Source organism: Pollachius pollachius (genome assembly GCF_949987615.1).
Source record: "Pollachius pollachius genome assembly, chromosome: 4".
Taxonomy (NCBI): domain Eukaryota; kingdom Metazoa; phylum Chordata; class Actinopteri; order Gadiformes; family Gadidae; genus Pollachius; species Pollachius pollachius.
The window spans coordinates 24,678,132-24,703,191 of record NC_136937.1 but is presented as its reverse complement, the minus strand read 5'-3'; the positions used below and the strand labels follow the sequence as shown (position 1 = coordinate 24,703,191).

Genomic DNA, 25,060 nt, shown 5'->3' with positions numbered 1-25,060 from the left:
CTTTATCTGTTGTGCACTTTATTGTTTACTTGTCTTTATCGGTTGTGCACTTTATTGTTAACTTATCTTTATCTGTTGTGCCCGTGCACTTTATCTCTTTCACCGTGGGATAGGGAGAAACATTGTTTCGATTTCGTTGTATGTTTGTTACATGTGAAGAAATTTATAATAAAGCTGATTTGACTTTGACTTTGACTTTTATGGTTAACTGCTATGGTGGGCAGTGCTCGGCGTAAATAAGGGACAGTACCAGCTGGCCATTGGGTCCAGGTACTCCTGTGGTCCCTTGGGGGCCGGGGGGCCCCACAGGTCCTGGCAGACCAACAGGCCCCTGAATGCCAGCAAGACCCTAGGAAGGAAGACCACATGTTCTTAGTATCAACAACAACAACATAACATCAGTGTGTGTGTAAAAATGCTAATCAATTAAATGTATTAGAGTCTCAAAGAGCTTAACAGCAGACATTTTTATGATAAAAATGCGTCATTGATGAGAATTATCCAGCGACACGCTTACTTATATCTACTCTACACTCTGTCCAGTTTGTAGTTTCTAGTCTAGGTTGTGCAGGAGTTTAAACATTTTTTAACGCTATGATGGTTCTAAGCAATTGTTAAACATAAACATCTGCTCAGCAACCAAATATAAACGTTCTATTGTAAAATGTAGCCTATTGTAATCCTGAATATGTTGTAACATAAATAATGTAGATTGTCATTGCGCTGAGAGAGTTAAAGTACTTACTGTGCTACCTCTGGAGCCGGGAGCTCCGTCCTGGCCTGCGGCTCCCTGAGAACAAACAAACAAATAAGATTGCTTTCAGGTCCTGGATTCCCTACGGTCTTTAATAATGATCGGGATTGTGATTATTGTAATAATGAACGTGCTAGCAATAATAATCGTGATTGGAATGATCGTAAAAATTATCGGGATCTTAATAATGATTGTGATCGTAATAATCGCAATGATTGTGGTCCTTATGATTAAAAAATGATAATTATAACTATCGTGGTCTTAACAATCGTGATAATAATCGTGATCGTAATGATCGTAAAAATTATCGTGTTTGTCATGATCTAAATAATAGTTGTGATCGTAATGAACCATAAAAGACTATTGGGATAGTAATGATTGTAATATTACTATAATGTGTTAACTATGATAGAGCACAAACAACCCACTTGATTCCCACTCAGACCGGGTGGCCCAGCGCGACCCCCGTCTCCCCGTGGCCCCTGGGGGCCCTCACTGCCTCTTGAGCCGGTCGGCCCTTGTTGACCCTGCACCATAGGGGAGGAAGCAGACAGCAGACACAATTTAGGATCCGTTTATAAATCCTTGCTATGTTTGCCAATAGTTAACGCTGAAGAACTCTATGTCTGATTGTTCAAATAATTATAGTATATAGTTCTTATAATACTAATATTATTAGTATAGTATAAGTATATTAATAATAATGGATTGAATTTATATAGCGCTTTTCTAGACACTCAAAGACGCTTTACAGTGAAGGGGTGACCTCACTAACCACCACCAGTGTGTAGCAGCCACTTGGGTGATGCACGGCAGCCAATCTGCGCCAGAACGCTCACCACACACCAGCTTGAGGTGGAGAGTGAGGGAATTAATGAGTCAGCCAATTATACAGGGGGATGATTGGGGGGCCAGATTGAATGAGCCTGGTTGGGCCAGGACACCAGGGAAACCCCTACTCTTTGCGATAAGTGCCCTGGGATATTTTAAGACCTCAGTGAGTCAGGACCTCGGTTTTACGTCTCCTCTGAAGGGCGGCGCCTTCCACAGCACAGTGACCCCGTGCACTGAGGCATCGGGATTGATGTTAAGGCTAGAGGGAAGAGTGCCACCTATTGGCCACCACCGAACACCACTTGGTATACCCAGACGGTCTCCCATCCAAGTGCTAACCGGGCCCAACCATGCTTAGCTTCCGAGATCAGACGAGATCGGGCGTGTCCATGGTGGTAAGGCCGTAGTTGATTAGTATTAGTATAATACTATATTATAGTATAATATAGTATTCACAAACTGTAAGGATTGATTGGTTCCAGCACTGTTTGTACAACTGAAATCTGGAAATATTCCACAAAATTTAGTTAGTTTTACGAAGAGAGATAAAAGTTAAGTCAAACCACTTCATAAAATTGAGATACGTTTCCGGTGAATATAACGATGGATGCTTTGTGTTTACGCGCTATAAGATGAGTTAGATGATATGACATCACCTTCATTCCAGGATTGCCGGGGAAACCTGGCATGCCAGTGATTCCAATAGGACCCTGTAGAAATGAATATATAGCGTTTTTAAAATATATTATATAATATGCACAAATTTAAACATCAGATAACCATATACAATATATGCAATGTAATGGACACATTACATTATTTTACTAAATGTGATTAGCTGTTTTTATTTCTTACCAGGGGACCTGGTTTACCAAGTTCACCAGATGGGCCACGTTTCCCCTAGAGAGAGAGAGAGCGAGAGAGCGAGAGAGAGAGAGAGAGAGAGAAAGAGAGAGCGACAGAGAGAGCGAGAGAGAGAGAGAGAGACAGACAGACAGACAGACAGACAGACAGAGGGAGAGAGGGAGTGAGAGATTGGTAAGTGAGTAATACAGGTTTTATTAGATATTGTTGTTATTGATAAGTCAGTAGTACATGTTTTATTAGATATAATAATATATATTAAGTGAGTTATACAGGTTTTATTAGACATTATAATATATACATTAAGTGAGTAATACTTACCACAGTTCCTGTTGGTCCAATCCTGCCTCTCTCTCCTTGAAGGCCTGCGGCACCCTGGAAGTGAAATTGATTTGCTTTGTAATCAATCGATAAATGGACTGAGACAGTTATTAATCCAGGCAGGTATTGATTGGTTAAGACAGGTATTAATTTGTTCAGGTCACTATTGATTGGCTAGGACAGATATTAATGGTTCAGTTCACTATTGATTGGCTATGACAGGTATTAATTGGTTCAGATCAATATTGATTGGCTAGGACAGGTATTCATTTGTTCAGGTCACAATTGATTGGTTAGGACAGGTATTAATTGGTTCAGGAAGGTATTAATTGGTTAGGACAGGTATTAATTGGTCCAGGCAGGGGTTGATTGGTTAAGACAGATATTCATCAGTTCAGGTCGGCATTCATTGGTTAAGACAGGTAATAATTAATTCAGGAAGGTGTGAACTGGTTCGGAGGGGTATTAATTATTTCAGCTGGGTAATAATTGGTTCAGGCAGGTATTAAGAATTTAAATTGGTAAAGTTGATAATTGCACCTACCGGAGGACCTTGAGGACCCATTCCACCAGCTGCGCCAGACGAACCCTGTATCAGACACACACACACACACACACACACACACACACACACACACACACACACACACACACACACACACACATACAAACAGACACACACAAACACACATGCACACACCCACACACACACAAAAGGTTGGATTCTTGATGCGATTATCAATATAAAAGAAAATAAACAACAATTTGAACTCAATTTAGCTAACAAATGAATCTAATACTAATAGTATCTAATAACTATATCTCCATCCATCCATCTTTCTAACTCTCTCTCTCTATCGATCCATTATTGGTAGGGAGACTTGTTCTGACCTTTGACCCCAAGGATCCAAGTTCTCCTCTCGGGCCCACAAGACCGGCGCCACCCTGTGGAGAGGTGACGTGTACAGGTCATGTGCACAGCAATACAAACACTCTCACACGCACACACACACACACACACACACACACACACACACACACACACACACACACACTTAAAGGCAGTTCACATATGTACACACAAACATGCGTACACACACAAGCATACACACACACACACACACACACAGACACACTCCATTTTCCCCCACACAAACAAAAACACACACACACACACACACACACACACACACACACACACACACACACACACACACAACACACACACAAACACATACAGACACACACACAAACACATACAGACACACACACAAACACACATGCTCCATGTCCCCCACACACGCACGCACACAAAGACACACACAAACTCCTTCCCCCCCCCCCCCCCCCCACAAACACATACACACCTACATGCACCCTAACACACACACACACACACACACACACACACATACCTTGTGGCCTTTCAACCCAGGGTGCCCAGGGAGTCCGGGGAATCCTCTTGCGCCCTAATGAGACACACATACATTTGTCACTTCTTCCCGCCAAAACACCTTGAGGCTCATCTTGTGTAAATGTGTCTGAGCTTTCAGGGCCTTTATTCAAAAAGGCTGTGAACACACACAGGACAGAAGTATGACACAGTAGCACAGGACACCCGATGGGAAACCTGGTTCAATACAAGGTGTATTTACAATTAGGGCATTTAGCAGACGCTTCTATCCAAAGCAACTTACATCGGTTAATACACACATTAACACACCGACGGCAGAGTCAACCATGCAAGATGACAGCCAGCTCGTCAGGAGCAGTTAGGTTTAAGCGTCTTGCTCAGGGACGCAACAACACTCAGCTAGGAGGAGATGGGGATCGAACTAGCAACCTTTTGGTCACAAGACTTCTGCTCTACTTCCTGAGTTAATCCGACACCACATTTTTACCCTCAAATTTCCCTGATTCATGGGGCCTGGTGTGGTCCCCGACCCACAGGTTGTGAAACACTGCTGGGACCCATTGCGGCCAACTGATTTATTCCCACATCAGGGACATGGGTGGAAATGTCTCAGCTAACATTAGTAACATAGTTCATGTTACCGTAGATCCAGGGTTTCCCGCTAATCCCGTCATCCCAGCCGGACCAGACTCTCCCTGTAGGGAAGGAAAATATAAGGAATGTTCATCTTTAGAGGAAGGGGAATTATTTCAATCTAATCATAATCGCTATCAGCTTCATTGGCAGAGTATGCTTTACAATTGACTTGGAAGTAGTTTGACACTGCAAGTGCACGGTTTCAAGCAGGTTTTACATTTGCGAGGAGTCAGACTCCAGTTTCAAGGTGGCTAAACACTCTTGTAAGCAGTCTGACTCTAGTTTACAGGCACGGTGAATGCCCAAACAAGCATTTTTCTGTTTGAGTGAGTCCAAAAAAACGTATTGTTTAAGTAACCGTCACAGTAATGAACCTTAGATGTGTATATGTGCGTTTGTGTGTAGGGGTGGGTGCCAATTAGACTTACATCTGCTCCAGGTTTTCCTTGGGGTCCATCGGGTCCTCTATGTCCACTGAGACCCTGCAGGGGGAGACGGCTCACTGTCAGCAAGTCCCGGGAAGTCCCTTCATTCAGTCATCAGTTGCCCGTCCTGGATCTTAGCTAGGTTTATACACTTGTGTTTGCTTGTTCCTTTGGGTTGTTTGGTTCAATGGAGCTTGTTTAGATGAATATGAGGACCAAACAAGCATTTAGTTTGTTTGTTGTCTTGGATGGAGCTGTTTGATGGATGTGAGCATGTTAAGCAAGTTTGTCTGGATTTTAACTGCTTAAACGATTTGAGCGTTTTAGCTCGGTAGTTTGGATGATGCTAAATGGATATTAGCAGCTAACTGTGAATTCATTCTTTTTTTATTAAAAGAATACCAAGCAAGAGGAGGTCAAGGGGTGTAGAGTTGGATTCAATATTGTGTGATTTAAAATGTGGTTAGTACTACATTCAGATGTAGGTTTACCATGGAGCCTGGTTCTCCAGCCTCTCCTGGAATACCCTGCGCTCCGCTGGGGCCCTGGAAATCAATACACCAAAAGACAATGTTCAATATGCTCAAGAATATAATATAATTCATTCGGCATTTATTTATGCCAAGGCCTTCCTAAAATTGTAAAAATGAAATAAAGAAGCTAAATATATATGCATTTTTTTGACCTTAGAAAGACCTCAGAACCCACCTGTGGTCCAGGCGTCCCGGGAGGTCCCCTTGATCCTGGTTCACCCTGTATACAAGATTTAAAAATAATGTGGTGGTGAACTTTGCTAGAAACCACTAGTAATGTAATTAATTCTGTAAGGAAACATACAAAATATATATATATATATATGACAATACATGATTGTGACAAAGACTATAAATCGATATTATTATATAATAAATAATAAACATTACAGATCAAAAGAATTATGTTAACGTCAATCACCTACCCTTGTTGCGGTTACCATGCCAGCCAGACTGGACTTCTCATTGAAACCTGCAGCCATCTGGGAAACCAACTGGCCCTTAAGAGAAAGATTTCAGATACAATAAGGGGAAGAAAATAGTTTGTAAGTAATATTTCACGCAAATCGTCATCGTTTTCTTGCTTTTCATTTGCCCGGCCGATTACCTCTTGATGCTTGCTATAATACTGAAGCACAGCATTATCTTTTTTTCTTAAACCAGAAAATAATGAGATTGAAATTATGAGAAATGTACAGATCAGAAAAATCACACATTTCTCCCTAAGCAAAAACCTCCACCACCACATCACATCGCCATCTGGATCAGTTCTAGTGGCCCTTTTCTAATTAAAATGTGTGGCTCTAGTGGTTCTAATAATAATAATGACTTCTGATCCTGGGTTTGCCGGTTCGAGCTGCGTAGGAGGAGGTGCCAAGGACTGTTGAACCCATACGTGTAGGACTTACGCCGGGGTGAGTAGGCTGGCCAGGGGCTCCTGCTTGTCCAGGGTTCCCCGGGACGCCTGGCTCTCCATCGAAACCTTGAGGTCCCTCTGCGCCCTGTCACACAATGAAACAAAGAACAAAACCTAAGACATTTACACGCACACCAATAAACTGATCTTAACCGGGTTTATGGTCATCATTCAAATAATTAAAGGGCATGTGAAAATCTTGGTTCGTTTAAGCAATTTTTGCCCATGGATATATCATAAGAATATAAAGGTTTTCGTGTGAAATCAAACATACCCGTCTGCCCTTGAAGCCACTGCGACCTTTGACCCCTTGTGCTCCTTGTGGGCCCTGAATCACAAAACAAAAAAGAGATCAAATCAAATGTATGTGCTAACCAACTTATTCCTGGGTCATAATCATAAACTTATAAATAGTTAATTTCCAGCAGTGGAAATGTGGTTGGTTACCATCTTAAAAAATGCTACGGTTTCATGCTATGAGGCTACACTATGGTATGTTCCACACATTCATCTGATCTGTTAGCAAAGAATGGATCAAGCTAGCAATTCGCTTTTTGTTGCAGAGAGTTTTTGAGGCCTACCATGGGTCCAGGACGCCCAGGCATCCCCACCACCTGTAGATATTAACAGAGATGAGACAAGGCAAACCAAACCCACTTAGTCATTAACAAACACCAAGCACACCACATTTATATCCCCACATCATTGGGGAAAATCAGCCATGGTAGGCAGTCTGATGTTTAGTGGTGTTCCTCTGCCAACCAAAAGATATATTTGGAAAAAGGCATCTACTAAATGACAACTCTGATATGGTCTAATCATTAAAGGCCCTCTATTCTACCACCAACTGTGATGTCTATAAGCCATTGAAATCCACTCTATAGTGAAGTCACACGTAATGTATGAGGTCTCATACCCAGATGTATGATGGGTTAGATCAGCCAACCAGTTGGTACGGTCCACTGGGTAGGCGGGAAGCTTGAATTATCACGTCACACATATGTGGGTGGACACGCCCACATGTGATGTCACTAAGGGGGAGATTTTGAGATGGAATGTTCTTTCTACACAATGTCACACCTGGCGCTAAAACAGTGGACCTTTAATAACTAAATGGAAAGGGAAATAACTCTCTTTAGGACAGTCTTTTATAGATTGTGCTAAAAAGTTTGCTGAATGTTTTCAAGAGTAACTTTACTTACGTAGGGGATGTCTCCTGGCTCGCCCTTCTGTCCCTGAAATCAAATTCAATAGTTACGTATCAAATATATGTAAGAAATTGTGTAACACATTTTTAAGCTTCACTCAGAAACAAATAACAATAAAGGAAATTCTCATCGCCTTGAATCATTTTTATTTTATCTTACCTTGACGGTCATCATTTCTAAAATTAAGAAAAACAAGAAAGATTATTGTTGTATCACGACCCAAAATGTATATTATGAAATACATTCCAATATTACTCTCGTCTATTCGTTGTCATTGTCAACAATAACGGCGGCCCCCATTACCGACGGTGTGACGCGCGCTGGCGAAGCCTTCGCACACCGGACAGCACTCTCCGTCGGGGGTGACCACCTTGGGGCAGTGGCCCACCGGCTCGCATTGCAAGTCTTCGCACAGAGCCACGCCGCTCTCGCACACGCACACCCGGCAAGGCTCGGGCTTCCAGATGTCGTGGTGGCTGTGGACCGCGCCGTCCACCGTGCAGTTGGCAGCCAGGCTCCCCCCGTCGACTGTTGCCGGGGGAGAGAGACGTCAACAGCTTTAATCCGCCATTTTGTTTTGTGATTTTTTTGTTTTTTAAAGGGGTGTCAATTTATTTTATTTTGGCTTATTAACAAAGTTATTGTTTCTTTCCTCTATGTTTATTACTTACCCCATAAAAGTAAAAGAAACTCACAACAATCTCTTTTTTTAAGAAGCAAAACATTATATTAGCTCTTAAAATAGTACAAAATAATCAGTATGATAGAAGTCTATTGATTCTTCCGCACAATTATTGTGGCATGGACGGATAAATATTTTTCTATCATAATCATGATTCATATCATAATAAGAAATGTGCATTATACAATGTACTCTTAATTTCACTGCAGAATAAAAGAAAAGGCATTCAACAAATGAGAGGAATCATGCTCACCTGTATTGTCCTCTGCACTTGGGGTTGTTGCTGCGTCTGAACACACAGGGCAGCACTGCCCCACCGGGATCTCGACGGACCTGCATTGGCTTGTGTCCTCACAGAGTACGTCCTCACAAAACACGCTCCCCGTCTCACACACACACGTCCGGCAAGGCTCCGGGTTCCACCTTTCATTGTTGGCATACAACTTGCCATTTTCCATACACGTATCTTTGAGATAAAGAATGAAAAGAAACCAGGGTTAAAGTCAGATATTGTTTAGATCCAAACTTCTTTAAATCCTAAACCGAATGGTTATGTATAAAGTACCCTACACTTTCAAACAATACTGAAAATCAAGATTTGCATGCGTATTGTCTGTTAATGTCTGTTAAGTCACTATCTATCGTTGAATGAAAGAAAGGTGATTGAGCCTATAGCACGCTGAAGAAGCCCTTCCATTGCAGTATTGTGAAAGTTAGGAACTGGGCTTTTGACACCCTTTGTATATCTGGGAAAAAATACCGCTTATGGCCAAAAATGTCACCAAAGAGAATGAAACAGACATTTTTGAGATGCCACTTTACTCTTAGGGGTTTGATTCTTTAAAATGAAATTATTGCACATTTTATGCAAATAGCCAAATTTTAAGGAATCATTAAATCAATCACAGTTGCAATAAACCGCAGCAGTAGCTAATGATAATATAAAGCTAAAACAGATCTTGGTAACATTCTAACACATTGACATACAACAATATGTTGATTGACAGGTTAGAATCAATAGGAAATTTTTGTAGTTGTCGGATACTGTACAAAACAGTATCCGAACACACACAAACACACACACACACACACACACACACACACACACACACAAACACACACACACACACACACATTAATTCACATCTCCCCCAGTTGCATCTTCAGCAACTGATATCCACGAAAGAGATGAATTTGTCTGAGCGATCATCCATTATTGATGGTCATAGTTGTGGGATATCTGGTGTCTACACCACAACATGCTATTCACAGGGCCCTGGCAACATGCCATACATAGATAAAACATCTAGAGCAGTGTCCAAAAGAGAATACCTGCCACCTGCCATTGGGGAGCTGCCCCTCTTGCAGGAAAGTTTGTGAAAAATTCAAACACACAAATTCATTCAACACTTATATGAAAACATTAATTAACCCTGTTAAATAAAGTTTACCCCTATGCTACAATGATGGTTATTCCTTTATCAACTAATGGTAATTAATGGTTAATTGTCATGCCCACAATTGTGGTGCTGTGTGTTCTCCCCCTGTGTTGGCCACACCCCCTGTCTGTATCTGTGCTTTGCCTGCCACTCTCAACTGCTCACACCTGGCCTGCATCAGCTCATCAACTCCCCTTCAAATACACCTGGTTTCCCAGCAGTCGTCGCCAGATTGTACTTTGATACATCGTGGTAGTTATTTGTACCTGGCTCCAGTATATACAATTTCCAGTAGTTCTGTTGAAATCTCGTGCCTCAGCTTTGTCCTCTTTGCAGATCTACACCTCCAGCCTGCCTGCTTCACTCCCTCCAGCCTGATGCGCCCCACTCTCCTACCTGCCTCCTGCCTCACTCCTGGTTACACCAAATAAACCTGTTCACCTTCACTTCAACTCCTGTGCTGTCTCTGTGTTCTGCTCTTTGGTCCAGCAGCTATCGCTCCCCTAACAGTTAATTAATGAAGCCTTTTTGTGTTATTGTCTTATTGTACCCTTAAGTGTTACAAATACATTTTTTACCCTAATCTAGTATCTAATGGAAATGTTCCCAAACCAGATGGCATAGATGAACACATTTAAACACACAAAAACGATTTTGGGTTCACCCCACCATAAAGCATTTCAACTTCTGGAGTAAATTCATCCATTTCTCCTGCCCGACAAAAAAATATACTCTTTAATATCCTACACTCTGGTCTGTTCAGCCACAAATCACTTCTACCTGAATAACGACAGACAGACAGTTAGCTTATGCAGCACCCTGGGGGGAGCCTAAAGTGCCCCATTGTGCCCCAAGATACAAATATGTACCAGAGATAATCACAGTCAGATCATGCGAGTTCATTGATGTGTAGTTGAGCGTATGTGGAGAGCAAGAAAATGCAAAGGCAAAAGCCTTACATAGAGCAGATAACATATGATATGCAAGTTTAACTATACAGTCATTCGTGTCATTTTGGTTCTCATAAAATTTGAATTTTATGAGAGTTAGTGAGTGAGTGCATGAATGAGTCAGTGAGTCAGTGTGTCAGTGAGTGAAGGGCTGACATGGGCGTGCACCTGTTTCGGTTCTGCGTCGGGTTTTAGTGAGTGGACCAATGAAAGCCATTGCTGTTGTGTCACCTCAACGCAAGGTTAACTTTTTTGGGCGCACGCAGGCCCTTGCAGTGGACGCAATGAGGGTCCTCAAGGACGTAATGGGTCCGTAAACCCCCTTTGTTGCGTCGATGTGGAACAATAATCAGCCATTTAGTGTGGGCGATAAACATAAAATAAAGTTCTAAAGACGTACTGAAGCATAGCTGTGAGATTAAACAATCTCTGTACATCTTAACTATACCTTTTTACCTTATTACTGAAATATGTGCGGGTTGCTCAGGCATGCATTTAACACCCTGCTACGTTTATTTCACAGCACCTGAACCTAAACTATACTTTACACGCCAGACTAATTCACAAGGGCAGGCGTCTTAGCCTAAGAACTCAAATATACACCTCAGCTGTCTTTATACTGCTTACTGTCATGTTATTATAGATGATTTTCTATAATTTACTTTATGTAGCATGTGTCTATAGGAACCCCCCCCCCCCCGTCTGAGATCAAATCCATCGTAATGGCCCAATTAAAACCTGAGGGGGGCTGTAGGGTAAAGGTTTAAGTAGGTTAAAGGTTACGGTGACTACATAAATATTTCTCTTCAATTTAATCAAAACAATGAAGTCAGACAGAATGAAAAGAAGAGAGAGAGATGAGAAATGGCCAGACAGACAGACAGACAGACAGACAGACAGACAGACAGACAGACAGACAGACAGACAGACAGAGAGACAGACAGACAGACAGACAGACAGACAGACAGACAGAACAAGAAGAGAGAGAGAGAGAGACAAAAAGAGAGATGGCCAGACAGAGAGACCAAGAAGAGAGGGAGAGAGAGGGACAGACAGAGAAACAGACATACAGAACAGGAAGAGAAGGACAGACAGACATACAGACAGACAGACAGACAGACAGACAGACAGACAGACAGACAGAACAAGGAGAGATGGAGAGAGAGAGACAGAAAGAGAGACAGACAGACAAAGAAGAGAGGGAGAGAGAGACAGACCAAGAATAGAGGGAGGGAGAGAGACAGACAGACAGACAGACAGACAGACCAAGAAGAGAGGGACAGACAGACAGGGAGACAGACAGACAGACAGACAAACAGAACAAGAAGAGAGACAGAATGCGAGACAGACAGACAGACAGACAGATTGACAGACAGACAGAGTGACAGACCAAGAATAGAGGGAGAGAGAGACAGACAGAACAAGGAGAGATGGAGAGAGAGAGACAGAAAGAGAGACAGACAGACAAAGAAGAGAGGGAGAGAGAGACAGACCAAGAATAGAGGGAGGGAGAGAGACAGACAGACAGACAGACAGACAGACCAAGAAGAGAGGGACAGACAGACAGACAGACAGACAGACAGACAGACAGACAGACAAACAGAACAAGAAGAGAGACAGAATGCGAGACAGACAGACAGACAGATTGACAGACAGACAGAGCAACAGACCAAGAATAGAGGGAGAGAGAGACAGACAGACAGATAGACAGACAGACAGACCAAGAAGAGAGGGAGAGAGACAGACAGACAGACAAAACAAGAACAGAGGAAAAGAGACAGACAGACAGACATGAAGACAGACAGAGAGACTGGAGGGTGGACAGACACCAAGGGGGCAAGAAAGAAAGACAGACAGAAAGGCCAACCGTCGGAGAAAGACAGACGCAACAATAAAGACAAAAAAAGGAAAAGCAGAGAGGGAGAGCGACCGACATGTGCCCACCTGCTGTGAGGCATTCAGACGGGGGTTAAATGTGTGTCGTTTCTCTAGGTACTCATCATGTGGCGAGGGCCTCTCCCCGGGGCCTGGATCACAGCCCTGTGAGTTATTTCAGGGGAACCACAAGGACTGGATTATAGCTGGGGAGTCTTCTAGTGCCTGTGGCTTCCTCGGCCTTCATGGCAGTGAGCACAGGACAGCCACACCCAGCCGCCACACAAACACAGGCACACGTAGACGCACGCGGACATGCACGCGAGCACACTCTCTCTCTTTCATGCACGCACACTCTATGTATTTATTTTTTATATATATCTTTCTCTTTCTCTCTTGCACGCACGCACTGACACATAAACACAAAGCTGGGTGGCCGGGTGTATATCAATACTATGCCATGCTATACTATTACAGTATGGTACACTTCTGGGTGTATATCTATACTATGCAATACTATTATGGTAAGCTACACTCCTGGGTGTATATCTATACTACACTATGCTATACTATTATGGTATGGTACACACCTTGGTGTATATCTACACTATGTTATACTATTATGGTATGGTACACTCCTGGGTGTATATCTATACTATGCTAGAATATAGTATGGTAAACTCCTGGGTGTATATCTATTGTATGCCATACTATTATTGTTTGGTACAGGGTGTATATCTATACTATCCTATACTATAGTACGGTACACTCCTGGTGGATGCTATGCTATACTTTACTATACTATTATCGTATAGTCCCGTATTGTCCCGGTGCGCTCGTGGTACTTTCCAACCTAGTCTACCATTTTGTTACCCTCATAGCATAAATGCCTGAGTCCTTTTTTGGTAAAACTATGATATCTAACCTAACTCTACTCTCCTAATGCTGCTGATTCACTGTGCCACATTGTCTATTTCCTATTCCAATCAGAGTGTTTCCATAATCCCTATCTGCCTAAGTCATCTATCATACTCTTTTTTTAGCCTAAATACAAGAAGAACCTTAAATATGACTAAGAGGGTGTTCATGCCGCGCTATTCATCAATTCGCGCTGCAGGTTTTTCTGGCAACAAACTCGCCTCCAAACGCGTCTTTGCATTGACTTTGTATGGAGTCTCGCCCCCCCCCTCTATTTTGGTGTGAACATACAGTAAGGCATTTATGCTAGGAAGCTAACAATTTGTTCTATGCTATAGGCCTACTCCTGGTTCTAGGCTGTGGCTATGGCACACTTCTAGGTGTATGCTATATGCTACTCCTGTTGACATGCTATGGTGCACTTGTGGTTGTATGCTTTATGCTACACTATGGTACACTAGGCTCCTAGCGGATGCTGGGCTCCATGTTCCAGGGGGGGCTGTGTGATACTGTCTAAGACTAAGTATCACACATTACAATCATTACTATAGACAATAATGGGATACATTGCAAGACTACACAAATATACCAATCTCACTGTCTAATTCTTTATTTATGTTGTATTAGGGTAATTTTATTGCTTCCAGGTTTAGGAATGTTTTGGGATCGTTTACAAGCTAATGTCAAAAAGAAAGACTGATACATAGAAGTGATCACAGAGTCTCTCTCTCTCTCTCTCTCTCTCTCTCTCTCTCTCTCTCTCTCTCTCTCAGGGGTTAAAACTAACTTTTTTCACCACCGTCCCGGAAACATCCCGAAAAACATTTTGAACCGTCCCGAATCGTCCCGAATTTTCCCAAGATTCTTTTTTAACATTTTGAGTAGTTAGGCTACTTACTGATAATATAATAAAAACACAATACATTATGTTGATAAAATAATATATTTACTTCCAGACTATATTTGTTTAGCTTCAAGATGACAACTAACACCCTCAGTCACAGAACGTGAACTTCTGCCAGTACTCCAACATTTAGTGACTGCATTTAGTGAGTTGTGTTCGTCAAGAGGAGGGTCATGCATTGAGATTTGCATGAGGCTGTTCAGAGTCATTGGCCTGGCGAGACCTCCAGTCCGACTTCACCCGTTTAATGCAGGAGAAACCACGCTCGCAGCAGGAGCCTTTTTCGTGGCAGGGTCAGCGCGTTTACACTGCCCGAGGTAAATTGCCTGCTTGAGCTAGCACCCCAATTTACCCTCCCGGACCCTACACACATTGGCAGTTTATTGGGTTTCATTCTGATGTAAATGCGATGGCTCCGCGGTTCCGGGGGGAGGGCGGGCGCTTGGGTAGAGGTGTTGCACTGTCTCCACAGAGACGACCCAGCGATATCATCATGAGCAGCTCTAACTGGAGAGAAAGTGAAATCCGTGAGCTGCTGATTATGCAAGAGGAGGAGATGCAGTCGCATTAAACAAAGACGTTGAAAGATGGTGCGATCTACGAAAGAGTCGCAGAGGAACTGTCCTTACAAGGCTTTTGTGGTGGTCAGCAAAATAAAGACTATGTTTGCGTTTTTGCACTTAATAATCGCGTTTGTAGCCTACACTCAGACGTGAACTCATTTTTTGCATGCGGGTGTCTTCATTCATAAAGAAATAACCTTGTGCGAACCCTGTTCGGGTTCGCAGAAAGTGTTGAAAACTTAAACAGAGAAATGAAGGCAGTACCCACAAAATTCTCGTCTCGAGGTAGAATATTGATCCTCCCGATGACAATAAATTACGTCCCTGGGATGACGTCAGGTCGTTCATTTTAATCCCTGCTCTCTCTCTCTCTCTCTCTCATCTCTCTCTCTCTCTCTCTCTCTCTCTCTCTCTGCTGATTAAGCGTTCATGCAACACCACTTACAGAATGTGAATTGAAGCACTGTTTACAGGGGAACCGGCAGGCCTGCCCCAAAATGAAGAATACTTGAAAGACCCCGCCGTTGTATATCAAGTGCAGGACGGAAACTACAAACGTGTGTGTGGATGATGGTTGGTCTAAGCAGCCTCACCTGGCCCGAGTCTGACTGATGGAACTCTGGGGCTGGGTAAGGCTGCACACGTGCACCAGCACAGGTTAAACCAGCCATAATCATACACACTAAGGGAGATCTCCTGCATTGCAACATGGAGCACCAGGTCATGTATCATGGTCTACAAACGTTTACAATAAGTTGGTTTTCCAAGATCACCATTCTGTGCCCTTGTCTGGAGAGGCCGCACATTCGGCGCCAGTGTAACAAGACAATGTTACATGCCACCTAGGTGGTGTGTAACAGGGTGGTGGTGGTGTTGAAATCTGGTTTATTGTACAGCTGCAGATAATTATGTGTGATGCTGATGTTGCAGGAGACCTCGCTGAGTGTGTGTGGTGATGGCTGGTTGAACCTGTGCAAACTGATAACTCAATGTGCAACAGGTGTGCAGCCTCACCAAGCACCAAGATCCAATAAGACTCAGCCAGGTAAGGCTGCTTAGACTGGCTGCTTATTTCATCCACACAGACCAGCTCAAAACGATTAACAAGAGAGGAACCCTCACTTCTCTTCTCCACAGGCCTCTATTGATAACCCACTCTTCCAAGACCTTCTGTACCAACACAGATAATGGACATAGAGAAATACAAACTAATTATCCATAGAGTCACTGTCCTGATCAATGACACATGGGCCAGGATGAGATGAGGATGGAACCAGCAACCCGACTCAACCGCCTGAGCTTCTTCAGCGATTGTTGTTTGATTAAGTGGATACAAAACAGGTTTAAGACAAGGATAAAGGCTTTTGACTACATGTTCTGCCACACTGCTCAGCAGAGGGAAATCAGGTATAGCCAATGTATGTGAATGAATGTGAGTATAGATGGATACAATAGTTTGTCACTTTAGCAGTGCTCCACTGTAAGTCCAAATTGACATACAGTGGGTTCATTAGTTAATTACAAGCCGTTATAGTTACGGAGGTATCTTGCCCAAGGATGCCTACAGGTGGTCAAGATATCGAACCTAGTATCTTCACGCATACTAGTGGCCTTTCAGTAGTGGTTAAGGTGTACGACTCCCTGGCAATGGTACCGGGACTGATTCCAAGGGGGGGGGGGGGGGGGGGCTACATGTAGATTGCAGATGTTGGGGATCGAACCCAGTGCCTTTTCGCTGGGAGTTGGCACACCACTACTCTGCCCCTCAACACATCCATATATACTAATTATACCTCTATATATGTTATCCAGGGGAATCTGGCTAGGGCGTGCCCGTTCTGCCGCTGGCCTGCAAGCTGACCAAAATTACGGGGCTGTTTTTAGCCTCTGCTCCCCTCTGTGCACCCGCATCATTACAGCTCTGGCCTTCAGAAACGGGTGCTGAAATACACCAGCTGTCTGCGAGTGCATACCCACGCATATACAACACACTGGCACAGCGTTGGCGATGGCGATGGGGGAGGTGGGAGAACGTTGTGGGCCGTGGCTTTTGGGTCAATTCCCCTCCTACGAGGGAACTGCAGAGTTTTAGTGACATTCATTCACTTCTGAATGTTTCTATTTGGTACTATTCTAAGGTACTATATTCTCTATTCTAAAGGTGCTATATTGACCTTAAACTAGTAAAAAAATAATCCTTCTATTGTAATATTAATTTTGACAATATAAAAGGACTCAGGCCCCCCACCTTTATAGACAAGATAAGAGACCCTCCCACCCCCTCCCCGAGTCTTTTGAATCAAAGCGTCCCTGGACCGCAGAGTGTTTCCAAACCACATGACCAAAACCCCTCCAATTGTTGGGTAGCTGACCAGCGGAGTGTAACTTATGAACTGCCAGAAAATAACATGGGTAGGCATGGCAGGAAGGAAACGATGGATGAACACAACAGGAACAACAGTGGGCTCCGACCAACCAGCCAATTATCATCATCTTCTGAAGGGGCTCGTGCCTCTGAACATGTTTAAATCATTGGTCAAATCAAACATTGATGAAGAGTTGTTTCGCTGCTTAGTTCTCACCTGTTTTAAACCCAGTACATTGTAAATGTCATTATACTATGTGTATGTGTATGCCTGTATTGTCCATATTGTTTTATGTTGTTGTAAATGTGTGAGGCTGCAATCAAGTCTTGGAAAGAAGTGCTTATCCTCACTGAGACAGACCAGTGTGTGTGGCTCAAATAAAGTACAAATGACCACTCTCCTACCTGTCTTGGTGTCTTGGCCGGTGACCACCTGGGCCAAGGTGAGCGCCACCAGATAACAGGTAATCCTAGCGCATGGAGGGGGCCCCATGTCCGACTCGGGGGGCTCACAGCAGAATGTAGAGAGGAGAGAGAGATGATGGACCGAGTCAGAGCATCCGGATCTAAAACAGTTTCCCACAGAGGAACGGACGTCTGGGCGAGTGATTACCAGACACAGTGCAGCAGGTCCTCTCTCTCTCCCTCCCTCACTCCGGACTCTCTGTGGTCTCTTCCCCTTCAGCTTCCTTCACTCTCACCTCTCTCTCTCTCCCTCTCTCTCGCTCAAGTCGCCCTTCACTCTCCCACTTTTCTCTCTCTCTCTCTCTCTCTCTCTCTCTCTCTCTCTCTCTCTCTCTCTCTCTCTCTCTCTCTCTCTGTCTCGCACTGGCCTATGCTTTACCAACTCACTCTTGCTCTCCCTACTCTCTCTCTCCCCTTGATCTTTCACCCCAAACTCTCCCACTTTTCTCTCTCTCTCTCTCTCTTGCGCTGGCCTTTCCTTTACCACCTCTCTCTCTCTTTCTCTCTCTCTGTCTCCTCTCCCTCTCTCGTCCACACACCCTCAACTCTCACTCTTTTCCTTACTCTATTTCTCATTTTTTTCACTGCCTCCTCTCTCCTCATGTTAGTTGTTTTTAGACCTTCCTTCTCCTCCTCCTCCTCCTCCTTTTTGGGCCCACTGCTGCCTAGAGAGACGTTTCTAATTACAGGCCGAGGAGAGAACATTAGCAAATGTGCCTAAAGTTTCATCTTCAAAACCGTTACATGGCATTTATGGCCTTAAAATGATTATGTCTCTCAACGTCGTAAAATAATTAAAAGTGTGTGCCAGCAGTAGAATTTAGTACAGCTCTCATTCAACCTCACTAAATGTAACCATTGCATGCAATAAAGTGCCTTATCACACCACAAAACATAAAGATAAGAGATGGGATCGGTTTAATTGACCTGAAAGAAAAATAATTGTATCAAATGTTTAACATTTCAAACAAAAAAAGATTAACGACAGGCTTCTAGAAATAGATAAATCTATCCAAAACAAACACCTATCTGCCATTTGTCACCCCCGCAATGTCAAGAGTTACCTCATCGAAAATTCTTTCAGATTTTGTCAAAAGCAGAACCATATATCTTCTTTCTTTCCTATCATTATATATTACAGACTTGATGAGTAGGAGAGCGTCACAAGACTGGATGAAAGCGTTGGGAAGAAGAGAGGGAGGACATTTAGCACAGGAGTACAGGGGGGAATCAAACCTGCGGTCGCTAACTGGGTTGGAATATCGCCAAACACAACACTTTGTAGAATAGAAAGTGACTGTTACCAGTCATCTTGTCCAGCCAAATTTATTCCTCCTTCGGCCTGCAGGTCAAAGAAGATGCTAAGGTGATCGCTAATCGACAGCACCTGCCACTAACTCACCTGTCTTCTAATAGGGTCCCGAGAGCCACGCCCCCTACAGACATAGCCACGCCCCCTCCTATCTCTCCACGCACACATCAGAACACTCCCTCATATCCTTCCTACACACAGAGCCACGCCCCCTATAGGCATAGCCACGCCCCCTCCTATATCTCCCTACAGACATAGCCACATCCATCTATATAGCTCCTACATACAGAGCCAAGCAGACATAGCCACTCCCCCCTATCTGACCTATAAACATGACCACGCCCCCTACAATTTCTCACCACCTCCACATAGCCTCGCCCCTGGCATTGTTGTCTCAGGACGGAATGGCTGCAGCAAGATGCTTCCAGGGGTGGATGCGTGTTGCGAAGAGAGGGCGGGACTTCGGTCTACATCATCCTGGTCTTGCAGTAAACTCAGGAACCCACGGTTAACTTCAGGAATTGGGAAAGCAACTGCAGTGGCAACTTCAGTGTATTAAATATCATGGACTTCACAGGTTCCCAATATTGTTCGGGTGTAGTTTCCATGCTTCTTCTTGGAGTCGCATCAGTTCGTCTTGCTCTGGGGAGCAGGGAAATTATGTTAAGGTAGAACGGATGCATTGGATAGAATCCTTCTCAGCCTACCTCCATACTCTTCGTCCCCATTTTCTTTTACTGGCCGACATTTGTCCAGCTGTGGTTTCTGATTGGTTTACAGCCTGCGTGTAACAAGCAGCTCAGATGATGAATGGTTTTGCAGAACCAACAGTGCCTTAAAACATTTCCATGACGAAGGCAACTTTACCTTCTAACACGACAATGCAAAGAGACTTTACTTAGGGTCCAAGTCGTATTAAATGAAGATCCAAGTTTAGACATACATGTATGGAGTTTGTTTTCCTTGTGTGTGTGTCAGTATATTCATGTATGCGTGTACGTAAATACATGTGTGCTTACGTTTGCTTGCGTATGTGTGTGTGTACGTGTGTGTGTGTGTGCTTGCTCAAGTGTGTGTGTGTGTGTGTGTGTGTGTCTGTGTGCCTGGGCGTGTGTGTGTGTGTGCTTGTGTGCATATGTTTGTGTGCTTGCAAGTGTTTGTGCTTGCGAGCGTGTGTGTGTGTGTGTGCTTGCTCGTGTGTGTGCGTATGTGTGTGTGCTTCCGCGTGTGTGTGTGTTTGCTTGTCATGTTCATGTGTGAGTGTGTGTGTGTGTGTGTGTGTGTGGGGGTGCTTTTGTGTGTGTGTGTGTGTGTGTGTGTGTGTGTGCGTGTGTGCGTGCATGCGTGCTTGCGTGCGTGTTCCTCTGTGCCAAATAGGACAACAGAAGGGTTTCTCGTTGATCCGTCAGAGAACGTACAGTCGGTCCCAGGAGACCCCAGAGTTCCTGTAGCAGTGGAGGGCTACAACTGCCTACAGAAACACATAAACATACAGACATGTGCTTGAATGAAACCCTCTTTTGGGGCCAGTGGCCAGAATTATCTCAGGGACCCCCGATGACCTGATAAAACCTTGTTTTTGGTGTGCTTGCATTGAATAACAATCTCTCTCGGATATCCGTGGATAATCGTGGTTTGAACAGCAACAAGATTGGCTCCATCCCCAGATACTGACAGGGAGCCACTGGTGATAGAAAAGTAATGAATGGATATGCAGGGGCCAATGTCAGGGTCCCTAGATTTTACATCTACATTTAGGTACATTTAGCGCATTTAGCAGACCTTTTATCAAAAACGACCTACAATAAATACATTTGTCAAGCACTAACAATCACTAGGTTAACCCATTCCCCGTATACAACAAAGATAGCTAGGATAAGATGCTACACAACTAAGTACTTTTTTTTTACTTTCGTTCCTTTTAATTATTATTATATATTCAAGTATATATATATATATATACTTATCGAAGAAGTAATTTAGATGGATGCCTGGGGTCAAAACTCATGCGGTAAAAAAATAAAAGGCTTTGAAATTGAATGATCAAAATATAAACCACAGTCCCCCAAAGTGACAACTGGAGCCCTCAACGCAGTCGGTGTCTATCTGAATTCGAAAATAACATGGCCGCCAGCACGTGAAGGCCTCAGAGACCAAGAAAATGGATGTGGACGTATTTAAAAAATGTAACTGCATGGAATGTTATATAATTTAATATGTAATGTAAAGACTCAACGTTACAGTACCAAAAAGTTTTGCCTTAATTCTCAGCAATGTATTAAACAGTGATATATGATTTATAATAAGATGTATGAGATTTATAATGAATGAATGCCTGTATACAATAATGCGTGGTACAATTACAAATGAAAATACCATTTTATATTTATACACTGTAGGCCTACATTTTCAACCATGCTGCAAATAACTACACAGCAATTTCCAAGGACTAAAGCATAACGGACCGGGCCTGGAATCCATGGAAATGTAAGATGTGGTTTGATTCCAGCGGGGCGACACACAGCCAGTCATTACAGAGCGAGGGGGCCGCTATACTGGTCGGCCAGTCCCTTTTATTTGTACTTTCTCTTTTGCTGCTGCTGCTGCTATGCCGAGCCGGACATTAACTAAAACTAAAATAAACGCAGAGATCCAAATGCAAAAGCACAGTATGGACTAAAACCACAAGGGTGCTCTTTAAAAAGAGTCGTTCCGCTGAAAATGTGTAGAGGAACCGTGTATTACCTCTTGATTATGGGGGGTTAGGGTAAGGCTGTTTCACTCCCCACCAAAAGGTGCTGTGTTCGATCCCCGTTGTCCACCGTTTAACCTGTAGGAAACCTATTGCGCAAGATACCCCCTAACTAACCCCTACCAGTTCCTTAATCATGCACTGTAAGTCTCTTTCGATCAGTGTCTTCGTAAGATTCAATAATAGACCTCAAACAGCCCATGAGAAATTGGAAACCCACACACACACACACACACACACACACACACACACACACACACACACACACACACAGCGTCATAAGCTTTTCATTTGCATAGCTAATTAATTGTAGGCCTATATCATATTATATTTAGGTTATAATAATAAGTATAAATTATGTTTACATTGCCTTATACCAAATGGTTTGGGACATCAGTCAAGATGCTGGGTCCAAACTCTGCGTGTCACGTGATTGCAAGGCCCGGGACATATCAGGTTGACTCGTGCCAAGTTTTCCTGGATTACCTTACAGAGTACCTGCATAATTGAACATGTTTAAGTCCTAAAAGCCAAACTAGAGGTGAGGTAGGAAGCCACCGGTCGCCGCACGGCTCGTCTCGAGACTGCCGCTCTCGCATGATGGCCCACGCCACACGGTGACAGCTCTCCGTCCGCGCTGAACATGTTCGCCGCGGCCACCAAGAACTTTGTGAAGCAGGTGGGGGACACCGGGAGGCTGATCCCGGTGCCCAGCCTGAGTGAGGCGGACCGCTACCAGCCGCTCAGCCTCGTCGCCAAGCGGAAGAAAAGACACTTCTGGAAGAAGACCAAGTTCGCCTCCACAGCGTTCTCCCTGAAGGACATCCTGGTCGGGGAGAAGGAGGTCACGGCAGGTAGCGAGCAGGGATTCCCTACTGTCTGAATTAAGATCTTCTGAATCAGTGAACTCATTTAAAAGCAGACTAAACAACCTATTTGTTTGCCTCAGCTTTTAGTTACATGTAAGGCCTTTCCAAATTGGTGTGTTGACTTTTTCTTTGACTTTCATTTTGTTGACTTTCATTTTAATTGTACTACTATTATCATTTTAACTTGAATGCATACATTCTTTCAATTGTATTGTCTCTTAATGTTTATTTAACCACCCTAAGGTTGGTCGTGTTTTTCTATGTTTCTCCTTAAAGTGCATCGAGTCTGTGTATACCATATAAAATGTGCTAGACAAATAAACTTGACTTGACTTGACTCCTGCAAATACCGGAAGTCTCCGTTTTGGGACCCTTATCTATGTAGTTATTTTTTGATATTATGTTTGGTTTGGTCGGTAGTTTTGACTTCATTTTGACAGAATGGCAGATCATATCATCTTTATTTGACTGGAGTGATAGCCTTTATTTTATTCAACAGGATGTTGCTTATGTTATATGTATTTATTTATTTGTATATATATTAATTTAGGACAATTTATGTTTTCGTTTAGCCTATTGATTTATGCATTCAAACCTGCACCACGTTACTCTTACACTGCAGTTTAAAACATAACAACTTTCCCAAGATACAAATGTGCCCGTCCCCCGAGGCAACCCACCTAGGGAAATCCTGCCCTCTAAATCATCCACCTCCCTCCGCAGGTGTCTCGTCTTACCAGCTGCTCAACTACGAGGACAAGTCGGACGTGGCTCTGACCGGCAAGCTGGGGAACCACCTGATCAACGACGTGGGCTTCAACATCCGCGGCTCCGACTCGGTGGCGGTCAAGGCGTCCTTCGGGATCGTGACCAAACACGAGGTGGAGGTGCCCACACTACTGCGGGAGCTCAACTCCAGGTAGCTAAACATCCCAACTGAGGCCTGCGAGACCTTGTCTATTCAATTATAGCAGGTCTGCTGCATATTATCGCACCGTATTTATCTTATTTGACTAGTTAAGTTCCGTCTTTGATGGTGCTTACACATCATGTTAAATGCTGTACTTTTTAATTTTTACCTTAGAAATTATTTTGGATGGGGTTTTAATTCCGGATTGGTCCAAATCCGACTTGATTTAGCCCTAAATAGGGCCGTTATTCTGTTATTTGGCCAGACCGTAGTTTGGACATTGATTGTGTTGACACACTAAAACATGGGACTTGTGATGGGATCACAAACACAAGGATTGTGTTTGTGTTTTCTATGGTCATTTGTGAACCGTAACACTCTTTTTTCCAACATAAGAGAGCACTGCTTTGTACCTCTCTTTCCAGGAAAAATCCAGAAAACATCCTGTAAAAGTTGGACTACTGAGTGCATTGGTCCAACCTTTTTCATGAATATGTAGTGGCCAATTGGGATAAGAAAATACAAACATTCATTGGACATTGTAAAACTAAAACTTCTGGTGAATTTCCATTATTGTTATCGTCATGAAAGATAATCGTGAATATCCTCACATGGTGGACGACTTTAAACAGCTGCTCGTTACCTCACAGTCCTCTACTGAGTCACTGATTGACTCAGTAAACGATTTGTCGTAAAAAAAATTCAAGGCTAAGTGATTTTACAATATGTCAAGTGCCCTTTTAATAGTTTTAACCAAATATTGATGATTTCATGATTTCTGGGAATACATATAGGGCATTTAGCAGACGCTTTTAGCCAAAGTGACTTACAATGAGTGCATTTGTCAGAAGAAGAGGAAACAACAATATATGGCTGTCAGTTCAAGAAGTACACCATACAATTAGTAGGAGGGGTGGGGTGGATCCCATGAGTGGTGGCTACGTTGAGTTGCTAAGCAGCCTTAGCAGGTGAGCTGACTTCCTGTTGGTTCCAGGAAGGTGGACCTGGACCACTGTCTGGTCCGCCAGTCCAAGGACAGTGGGCGCAGCGTGCTTTGTGTCGTCATGGAGAGCATCCGCACCACACGCCAGTGCTCCCTGACCGTCCACGCTGGGATGCGAGGGACCACCATGAGGGTACACACACACACA

At 43.5% G+C, this 25,060-nt stretch overlaps 2 protein-coding genes across 2 annotated transcripts in view; one reads left to right on the top strand and one right to left on the bottom strand.

Annotated features, from left to right (window-relative positions):
* The window catches only part of LOC307074592 (uncharacterized protein), a 38,945-nt gene extending 20,632 nt beyond the window's left edge, over window positions 1-18,313 (bottom strand). The window contains exons 1-22 of the mRNA XM_079734804.1: window positions 18,007-18,313; window positions 8,841-9,053; window positions 8,209-8,433; window positions 8,065-8,081; window positions 7,900-7,932; window positions 7,279-7,311; window positions 6,972-7,025; window positions 6,690-6,782; window positions 6,207-6,281; window positions 5,957-6,001; window positions 5,740-5,793; window positions 5,252-5,305; window positions 4,829-4,882; window positions 4,189-4,242; window positions 3,665-3,718; window positions 3,318-3,362; window positions 2,774-2,827; window positions 2,444-2,488; window positions 2,245-2,298; window positions 1,183-1,281; window positions 746-790; window positions 251-349 (exon numbers count right to left, since the gene is read on the bottom strand). Of these exons, the coding sequence (XP_079590930.1) occupies window positions 251-349; window positions 746-790; window positions 1,183-1,281; window positions 2,245-2,298; window positions 2,444-2,488; window positions 2,774-2,827; window positions 3,318-3,362; window positions 3,665-3,718; window positions 4,189-4,242; window positions 4,829-4,882; window positions 5,252-5,305; window positions 5,740-5,793; window positions 5,957-6,001; window positions 6,207-6,281; window positions 6,690-6,782; window positions 6,972-7,025; window positions 7,279-7,311; window positions 7,900-7,932; window positions 8,065-8,081; window positions 8,209-8,433; window positions 8,841-9,053; window positions 18,007-18,094 (1,587 nt within the window). The 5' untranslated portion in view covers window positions 18,095-18,313. The remainder of the gene's footprint in view (window positions 1-250; window positions 350-745; window positions 791-1,182; window positions 1,282-2,244; window positions 2,299-2,443; window positions 2,489-2,773; window positions 2,828-3,317; window positions 3,363-3,664; window positions 3,719-4,188; window positions 4,243-4,828; window positions 4,883-5,251; window positions 5,306-5,739; window positions 5,794-5,956; window positions 6,002-6,206; window positions 6,282-6,689; window positions 6,783-6,971; window positions 7,026-7,278; window positions 7,312-7,899; window positions 7,933-8,064; window positions 8,082-8,208; window positions 8,434-8,840; window positions 9,054-18,006) is intronic.
* A 4,460-nt stretch (window positions 18,314-22,773) lies between these two features.
* pjvk (pejvakin) overlaps window positions 22,774-25,060 on the top strand; it is a gene marked incomplete at both ends in the record, with an annotated part of 4,427 nt that continues 2,140 nt past the window's right edge. The window contains 3 exons of the mRNA XM_079734249.1: window positions 22,774-22,984; window positions 23,723-23,918; window positions 24,904-25,045. Coding sequence (XP_079590375.1) covers window positions 22,774-22,984; window positions 23,723-23,918; window positions 24,904-25,045 — 549 coding nt within the window. The remainder of the gene's footprint in view (window positions 22,985-23,722; window positions 23,919-24,903; window positions 25,046-25,060) is intronic.